Source organism: Patagioenas fasciata, chromosome 1 (genome assembly GCF_037038585.1).
Source record: "Patagioenas fasciata isolate bPatFas1 chromosome 1, bPatFas1.hap1, whole genome shotgun sequence".
NCBI classification, from domain to species: domain Eukaryota; kingdom Metazoa; phylum Chordata; class Aves; order Columbiformes; family Columbidae; genus Patagioenas; species Patagioenas fasciata.
In genome coordinates this window covers 70,750,129-70,760,350 of record NC_092520.1, presented here as the reverse complement: position 1 = coordinate 70,760,350, position 10,222 = coordinate 70,750,129, and the positions used below count along the sequence as shown (strand labels likewise).

The 10,222-nt window shown below is 36.4% G+C and overlaps 1 protein-coding gene across 7 annotated transcripts in view; it reads right to left on the bottom strand.

Moving 5' to 3' along the window:
• Nucleotides 1-1,732: 1,732 nt before the first annotated feature.
• Nucleotides 1,733-10,222, bottom strand: part of CBLB (Cbl proto-oncogene B) — a 138,833-nt gene continuing 130,343 nt past the window's right edge. For all 7 annotated transcript variants that reach the window (XM_065829407.2, XM_071808533.1, XM_071808540.1 and 4 more), the window contains one exon: nucleotides 1,733-8,463. In XM_065829407.2, the coding sequence (XP_065685479.1) occupies nucleotides 8,201-8,463 (263 nt within the window). In that variant the 3' untranslated portion in view covers nucleotides 1,733-8,200. The remainder of the gene's footprint in view (nucleotides 8,464-10,222) is intronic.

The following is a 10,222-nucleotide window of genomic DNA, read 5'->3' as shown; positions in this document are numbered from 1 at the left end:
TTTGTACATCAACAGGAGCCTCTGTGTATTAGCCGTTAGTCCACAGTGCTGGATTCATCACTAGCAAGAAATTAAGCTTTTTCCTGTGCACCCCACCACAGGAACCATGTGTATTATACTTCCCAAGTCGAATTATATCAAGCACTAAATAAGCGTGGAAATGACAGGGGTTTCAGGATAGGAAGAATTTTACAGCATTATGCTCATGGCACCACACGTGAATACAGCAAGTTACACAGCCACTGAAAAGTCAAAAAGCATACCCACAGCACCTTTGAATGATGCCACAGACCATATTTATCTGGTGTCAGGTCCTCAGGAATTGTTATGGGATGTGGTTAAGAAGGGAACCAGGAGCCAGTTCACTAGCAGGTTCACTGCCTGCAGCGTTGCCCTGGTCAGCCAGTATCTAACATCATAAAAACAAAGCACAGATACAATTAAGACTCTGCCTTTCCTCACAATCTCAGAGACTGTTTACTCAGCAACACCAACACACCAAAGGAAAGGATGCCAGTGCCTGAAGACAAATCTGTTTAACTCCAAGCCAGCACTGTTTATTGCTAATAGTCTTCTTGCTAGAACTAAACCTCAAAACATACAGAAAAGCCTTGAAGGGCCTGGAAACCACCACATGCTAAACCACTGGCAAAAAATTATTGCTATGAGAACCGACTGGGCAGTTTGCCACATAGGATTTTAGAGCTGTGCCAGAGACCACAGCAAGGTGGGAGTGAAGAGTAGCAGCGTGAGGGTGAAGACTAAAATAAGGGTGTAAACTGTGGTGCAGGTCACCTAGGGGTGATAAATGCAGACACATAATGCCCTTTTCATGTGACTATGCTGTGCCCAAACATGGTGAGATTTCCCGCACCTCAGTGCACCCTTGCACACTACAGCTCAAATTCCCTCCTCCACCCAGACTCTGAAACACTTAAACATTTTTCCAAGGTGTCAGAATTTTTTTCCTGCTTTTTATTGTTTGCTCCCAACTTCTACCCATCTTCTCTCACCTGATTCACTCCAAACTTTCAGCATTTCCCCTTTACCCCCACCCCTCCCTCTTCTTTTCATTACACTATTCCTGCTCCCTCAAAATAAATCATGGCTCTAACACACCACCTTCACCACTACTTTGCTCATTCAGCTTATTAATTCTGAACCCTTCCCTCAGCATCCAGCTGTTGTTTTCTCCAGAGGATCTCTTCCAGGTAGGAAGTCTACATTTGTGTAAGACCTCATGTGATTTGGGGAAAACTACAATGTGCATCCCACCACCAAGAGCTCTCTGTCTACAGTCACGCTCACAAATATTGGTTCACCTAAAAACCTGCAGAATTATCATCATCACAATGAACCTCGGGGCAAGGTTACTTGATAAATAAAGAATAAATGTCTTTTGGGGGTCATTGGTGGAATTACTCAGACGTTGCGTTTTTACCTTTACTGTATAAGAATTTTCAAGCTACATAATACTAATTTTGTTGACATCAAATGTATAGTCAGTCTTTTATCCTGGCCACTCATGGTAATCAGTTACCTTTATCTGCAAGTGACTTCCCAACTTCATTGATACGTCTTACAAAATTTATCCATTTTCCCCCTTCAACCTGCACCTTAATGCTAGAAGTAATTACATATAATTGTGACTTTCCAAGCTACAAACAACACTTATTGGAGAAACCTCTTAACTCTCATATTGAGACACAAGCCACCTCAAACACAAGGACTGTTACTAGGAGAGGATGTCTTTATTAGTTTATTTTCACACCTCAGATACAGAAAGGATCTACTTAAATATGCAGTGGATTTCATCTCCGTCCCTGACAAATGGATCATGAAACACAAGAGCATACTTGCATGCTGAGATGGGAACAGGAAAAAATGCCAGTGATATTAACAGAGAAAACAGGCGCTCTCATAGAATCCTGAATATTTTTGACGATTGTGTTCACAGGGTCCATTCGGATATGGCACAGAAAATCTGAATGATTTGAGACAGATAAAACTAGCAAAATGCTTATAAGGGACTACGTAAGAAAATACAGACAAGGTTGCAAGCTGAGATGGGAAACTGTAGTGACTGTCATTACGGAGATGACAGATGTGTTGATGGTTGATGTCACTGAAGAGATTTGGGGTGGAGAACATGAGGAAATACAGTGTCAGAGGGAGGAGGTGAAGATGCAAATGAAGTGATGCATCTGTTGTGGGACAAAGGCAGGGCTGAACTGGGCCCAAGCTGGGATGTGTGAGAGCAGGAGAATTTGAATTCCAGTGTATGAGCCTAGATAGTAAAGGTACTACATAGTTATAGTGAAAAGAGAATAAAAATTTTGAAATAATGGTCCAAGAATTTTATATGACCGTATTGAATTGGTAATGAAGATGTAAACTTCAAGAGGAAACACCTGAAAGTCACATGTTCAAGCAAGGTAATAGCTTCAGGAAACTAGACCAGCCACTACATTGAGGTATTTCTGAATGGTTGATGATGTAGACTTACTTATCTTTGTACAGCCGTTTGAAATCCAGTGATATTCTATCAGCAAATGAACAAAAGACAAGATCTCCTTAAGGCACTTATTGCATTGTCATCTAATAGAAACTAATATTTACATTATGCTGTGTAAGGAGCATTTATAATTTTTCAGTGTCCTCATCATTACACATAGAAGAATGCTGCCGATTTTGGGGTAAATATATGCACCTCCTCAGCAATCTAGGGAGAAAAACTTGCCTTTTAACACATACGGTCGCAAGCTGAGATGGGAAACGGTAGTGTCTGGATGACAGACCTGTCCTGAGTACAGTAGCTTGATGATGCTGAAGATTCAGATCCAGTTGAGCTATCCGAAAGGAGAAGATATTTTGCACAGGTGAATACCACAGCCTGAGTCTGAACTCTGCAGGCTGGAACCAGCTGGAATACTCTCCCCTCTGTGTTTCACCAGACTAGCAGGTACGCATATATACACTTCAAAAACCAAGCTGATAAGCTTTAAAGCAGAAACGTTTCCACTTACATCCTTACGAAGCTTTTGGTTGTTTTGGTAGCACCAAAAAAACATTCTGAGCAGTGTTATTCCACACTTCCCTCTGCTGCTTCGACCCTGGTGTTCTGTTCTAAAACAACATGTCTTCTAACAAATGTCTTGGAGAAGGACACAGAAATTGAAGACTGGAGTAATCTTACCAAATATTCCTTCACTTGCAGCAGATACCCAGGTAGGACAAAACAGCTAAATCTTGTATGCCAACAGCAGAGAGAGGCCTGGATTGTTATGACAGAATTATCTTCTCCTATGTAGTTCTCTGCTCCTCTCTCACCTTGCTGGCTACAGTGTCGATTATTGCAATTAAAAAAGGCTGACTTATTCAAACAAATATTGTTGTAGTTAGGCTGATTACTCCACAGATCAAGACAGATGCAAGTAGCTTCACAGTCAGAAGATCAGTATTCAATCAGTTTTTGCTTTTGTTTCTGGCAGGTCTAGGAAGCAACAGTGTTTTCACAGTTCATATTATGCTGCAGCCTTTAAATGATTTAAGATGTTCAGGAAGGTTATGGGATTAAGTTTCACAAAGTTAAGATTTCTTTTGTGATTAAAGACTAACAGATGTGGGATTTAAGATTTGCTTTGAATAAGAATTCTCTCTGCTAGGCATAAAATCATCTAAGGACAAATGGAATGTTTAGGTGCCAAAGTAACACACTGTTTAAAAAAGGGAAAAAAAAAAATCTAAATTTGTCATTTTCCTGATGAAGACTCATTGCAACTAACAAATGGAGGCAGGTGCCTTGTACAGAATTAATGACTGGGACTATCAAACAAAAATTCCTGAAACATTCCTAGGGCACCCAGCTGCTAAAACTGGATTATAACACAATGAAGTGACAGCTGACTTTCACATCAGAAGAAATGAAAGAAATAGGTAGCTATAGCTATGCACAAGTATGCTAAACATTTAACTTCCTTATTTAACACGACGACTAGTGGCCTGTATAACAGACAAGGATTTAACACAGACTGAAGAAAGTACCATGAACATCTTGTAACTGAGGCTCTAATCTGACCTGCAGAAAATGGTGTTTGGTTTTTAAATAGTAATAGTTGCATTGTCATGCATAGCAGACCAGTTGGATTTTCTAAACATTGTTCAGAAAGCTGGAATACAGAAACAGAAAAAAATGCTTTACATTCCTAAATTTTTTTTTTACATTTTTTTTACACAGTGCTTGAGAATGTAGATACACAGGATATTGAATAAATACCAATGTGAACTTACTGTAATTTTCTTCAGGGAAAAAAAATCCTGTAAATTTATGTACAGTCACATTGTATGCTCACCACTTTGGATCCTAAATACTTAATGGTTATCATCTTTCTGCCACATATCTATTACATGCACGTTCCAAAATTACTGCCAATTTATAAATTTTTGCTACTGAAATCTAGAAGTGAAGTAATGTACAGGGATATAAAGTGATTGTCTCAATGCAATGATTCATCTTCTTTTAGAGCAAAGCTTCATTTTTGTGGCTTAAAAAAAACCAATAGTTTCTAAGAATCCTACAAAGTATAGGCTACGTTTCTAAAGCAGTATATAAAAAATTATAATATTCAATAACAGAGAGAGTCTTGAAAAATCACAGACCAACTCAACATTCTGTTAACATTAACTTTATAAAATACCTTACAAGAACAGATAAAGAACTTGAGCTTACATAATAATCAAAATTTTAAAAGAATGTTGAATAAAATATAAATTAATTGAACACATCACTAAGTATGCCACGTTAGACAAACTTATAAAAGGCAATTTCAGATAAAACAGTTATTTGAAAGAAAATCCTTCAAAACGGAAACTACTGAAGTCCTTTTTCAAGAAGTCACTCCTAAAAGCGCTAAATTCCAGGTCAACAGGTAGTACCTGAATTTGCTTAGAATACGGTGTTCATTTGCTTCAAAATTTGTCAAGCTTTAAGAGACAAATGCTTTCAGGTCAGAGTCATCAGTGCAAAGTAAAGCTTCAAGCTGAAAACAAGAGAAATGTAACAGAAGAAATGATCCAGGTACAAAATTTCCTAAGTTCACATTATGAAAAAAACTGTGCCAGATGCACCCTTGATATACTGAATATTAACAAATTTTACCAGTGGCCATTTTAACATTCCAGCCAAGCCATTAACATGGCTAATCATAGTAAATTCATTTATTTTATCATAATTTTATCACAAGTTTTTTCTACTCAGTCTTTGGAAGAGATTCACGCTGCTCATGCCCACTTACTTTGCTCAACTTCTGATTCAGACAATTTGCTTGAAATGCAGTAATTTAGCCAAAAGGAGAAAAAAAAGGTGAAACCAACAGACATCCGAATGATGATATAAAGCCTGCGATTACACTGAATTGGAAGTAGCATCATAGTACATGTTTCTGAGTTTCACCAACTTTGTCCATTCAAGCACTCTCCCTGAACTCAGTCTTCCTTAAAGTTACATCTGTGCATAACACACTGCCAGGCTCAAATCCTTAAGTCTTTCAAAGGTTAAAATATGTTTAGAGAACTATGTGTTTAGAGAACTAGACTGTATCCAGATTAACTTCTTTTAAGCCTATTAATTCCTGCAGAGCAAACATCAACACTCTAGCAAAGCAATTTCGCTCCGTTCGAATTTAAAAGTATTAACCAAAACAGATTCAAAATACTCCTCACGTTCCACTATTTACAAGTGTTATTAGCACACTCATTTAAAGATTAATGGAACTCTTTTCAAGCTACCACTCAGAATATTGCTCAAACTTTTTTTTTTTAAAAAAAAAAAATTGTCACTGGTGGTCACAACCAGAAATAAGGGAAAAATTAAAAACCTTAATCTATCAGGCAGCAGTTCCAGCCTCTAATTGGAACACAAGGCTGTCAGTTGTAGTAAGATGCTGCATAAAAATGAGAAAGCGAGTTCTCCATTACAATTCAAAATTTCGAAATTCAACCTGCAGATTGTTTTGCTCATCCTTGCAAACTCTTCTTTTTTCACTGTCGTCATTGCTATGCTGGCAGTTATGCTAGAACATCATTGAAGTAATTCCAGTACAATTACAGTGTTCAGTTTAATAGTACGAATCATTTTGAATTTAGAGTTAGCTAAAATGGTAGAGTGATGTTGTAAACAAAGCAAATGAACAAGAGGTTTCAAGACTACATAAAACTTCTCCCCAAAACAGAGGAAAGATATATATTTGAACTAAAAGTACTTCAACAGTAAGTTACCTTAAGCTGTACTCAATGAATGAACATTTAAAGAAGTTGCAAATTCCCTTTTCTATAAACTCAGAATAATTTGCTTAAATCAAAACAGAAGCCCTTCCCCATACCCTGAATTCTCCTGATCATCTTTTATCACTGAAGCAGATTAATGATACCCTTATTGTGTTTTGTGATGCTACAAAATAATGTATTTAATTATTTTTAAGAATTAGTTCTCTGCTGAAATTATGGACTTGGAGATATCACAGTAATTCCTACTGGGTGTTCCCGGTTATTTTGGATCCTGCAATTCAGCCATTTGCTGTCTTGAAAAAAAAAATATCTTTAAAATAAGTGCACTGGCTGCTGAGATCTGATCCTGTAAGTGATGTAACTTCTACCACTTGCACACTCACCGCTGAAAGGGAACAATGAATACATACCTCACACCCAATGTGGCACACTGTGAAAATTCTCATATACTGGTCACAAAATATGAAAATATTCTAACAACTGCATGGTTTTATATTTTCAATAGTAATAAAACAAAAGTTTCAGAGTTTCCTAAAAAAAAAAAGCAGCAATCTTAAGAATTATTCTGGAAATATGTGGACTCTTACCTTTGAGTATACTAAGAACTGAGTTGTCTTCTCTTTCTAAAATTGGGAAGATTTTTAATTTGGCTTGAATCAATTTGGGCTCCATGATAAAATGTCAAAGCCTGGAGAATCACTAACCACGTAAAGCAAAAATGCATTTTAAACTATGAAGCCGGAAAGTGAGTGAATTAATTTGCGTATTAAACACATACTTGAGAATAATAAGGTGTACAGAAGAGGAGGTTACTAAAAACTTCGCAAAAAATATTGCTACAGTAGCATTAGGAATTAACAGTGCATCAAAGCTTTAAAGTTCCCATGTTAATACAAACAGATCCAAGCCACAATGAATCACAGGGTAATCACTCAAAAAATTAACTGCATTCTACTTTACAGTAACTAGAACTGGAATTTACCTGAATACCATTAATATGATTCAAAAATATTCATCCTTATCTGGCATGTCACAGTTTACATAGGCCATAGAAAACTGGTGCCATTAGTATGTAATCAAAACAGTATTATCATGTGCATTTGGCTTTTTTGAGCATTTGCAATACTCAAATTTGAAAGAGTTTTTACGTGTCAGAACTCAGTATCACTGCTGCATGAAATGTTTTATTTGTTGGTTGGGATATTTTTCTGGAAACTGTGTATAAATGACCTTGAGGACTACAAGTCATGAAATTCATGTTAAACAGAAAGCTGCCCAACATTACTGTCAAAATACCTTTAAAAAGGCAGTTCATAGACAGAGTAATGCATTTTACATTCAGATATTTCCTCCCTCAAAAGCAAAGGAATCTTAGAACAACAAAAAAAAATCAGTAGTGAAGGCCACGTACTTTTTGCATTTGATGAGCTGAAATGCAAAAAAACAAATAAAGCATCTTGTAAGAGAAACAAACACAGAACTTCTGGAAAGTGATGATTTAGTTGATGTGGTGGTCAGCACGGAAACCGTTGGGAATGCTACAGCAGAACTGACCACAAGTACAAGGGAATATGAACAGGAACATAATACAGGCATCAACTAGAAAACTGTAACTTGCCAACTTGTAAACAAGAAAAAGCATTTCACAGATTAAAAAGTTCTGGGGAAGTAAACTTCTTTAAATTATTTTGTCAGTTCAACCCTGATTTATAAAAGTATGGCTAGCAAAAATACATAAGCCTCAGCATATTTATAAGTCTTGATTGGAGCAGCCAGGAGCCTTTGAAAAGCGGCTGGAAACAAACACCCTTCTGCTACGGATGAAAGAAAAATATTCCATTCTCTTCCTTCTCTCATTTCACGATCCACACGTGCATGTGCAGAAATCAAATGATTCAAGAATATCGTGATGCTGCTATAGATTGAGACGTGGGGAGACCGGTGGCGGAAAACAGACAAACTCTCTTAAAATACTACGGGCCACGTCAACATTATTCTGGGCGATTTCAAGTGCCCTCTTTACTTCTTCAAAGGAATAGCCTTCTCCCATAAGTTTTGCAATTTTTGCATCCACATTTTCTGTGGAACTGTCAGAGCTGTATGCTTTCCTGTGGTGTATTTCTGGTGCAGTCCTCCGAGGAAGTGGTTTAGGGGGCCTGGCTGGTGCTTGTGATCCATCTGTTTCAAATAAAGGAGATAGAAATCATTATAAATTGGCTTAAAATTGTGTTATCGCTAGGTCAAGCCTTGTGAAGGAGTTTAAGAAGTAAATTCTAAGGAAACATGAATAGCTAGATTAACGCACACATATATCTCATTTTAAAATTTGGACAGAAGCTGAATTCCTCAAGAACATCAAAAATGGAAATAAATTATTGAAATTCTATTTTACTAATATGATAGGAACATGCAGGTTACAAACGGAATTATTAAAAATTGGAAGAAAAAGAGATTATGATGAAACAGCAGAGATGGTGAAAACAGCCAGTCAAAATTTTAAAGGCTTTCCACTATTGTCTCAAAGTTTGAGAACTTTTCCTTAGCCCATTAAAAAGAAATTTGGTCACAATTTTATCCTTCCTCTCCAGTTACCATTTGGAAATATCTTGATTTCCTCCTCTTCTATAGAAAGGTTACCTTCACAGTTAACGCTGGCACAAAGAATCATGATGTGTTGATGAAAAAATCTAATATTCAAACTTGCTAATCTTTTCAGAGTCAAGAGTTTTGTGCTCAAGTAAATTTGCTACTTCACTGAAACCTCTTTATCCTCACTGATTCCACAATAAGAAGCTTAAATACAAGTGGGCACAGAGCAGAAAACACTTTCAAGAGCAAAGTATTAAAAAAAAAAAAAGTCTTTAATCCTTCAAAAAGGGTTCTAAGAAGTTCCATTAACAGTGACTTTGATAGATAAATTAGAGGAATTTCTGGCTGTGATACTTCCTGTTTACTTACTCTGTCAGCAATGGTGCTTTGCAGCGTTAAGTACTTCAGAAACATTTTTTTTTAAATTATCAAAGAATGTTGTATTCCTAGTAGAGCTGTGTGGCATTTTGCCGCCTGCCAGGTTAAACCACAACACTGTTATAACACTCTACCTTAACATAACACTGCAGAGAGAGAGAACTGTGAATTGAGTGCACCTAAAACTTCAGATAAATGAAAATAGTTCACACTAGTGCAGGTATTAATATAGTCAAGGTGTATTTTTCTCTCAGCTTAGTTTCCATGCATTCAGATGAGAGTGTTGCTATAAATTATAATTCAACTTCTTAATTCAGAGAAGATAAGCAAATAATACTTTTAGCAAGATGATGATATTCACATAACAAATGGAGAAGACTGATTAAAAATTTACAGTAAGAGTCTAAGATTAATTTCTAATTTCATTGCCTATTTTCATTGCAAACAGTTACAAAACAGCTTACAGATAGTAAGGGATCTTTCACATTTGTTATAATTTTTTCTCTCTGAAGATGAAGAGAATTATATAAACACTGAAGATTCTAGTAAACACACCTGAAGCAGATCCAAACTTCTTATGAAGGTGTGGAAGATCTGGTTTGAGAAATTAACTATAGCTCAGGAAATGTGATTAATAACTAAAAACCAAATCAGAAACAAGTTGAAATTTCTCCTTTCACTTATTTTAGAAAGCTCAAGACTGTAACAGAAGAATATTCTTTGTATTTAAAGGAATGGTATATCATGTTAAAAATCAAACAGTTCTCTTTCAGAAAGATTTCTACCTATTTTAATATGCACATTTCATTATGGACTTCATTTCTATAGAGGATGAAAAAATATTAATTTGCAAACTTTACATTTTCCCCTGAGCTTGAAGTAAAGAAGATCTGCATAGATCAGATACTTCTGCCTGTGTTACATGAGATATTTTTTGCTCTACCCAGTCTGAAGGCTTAAAACTGAAGTT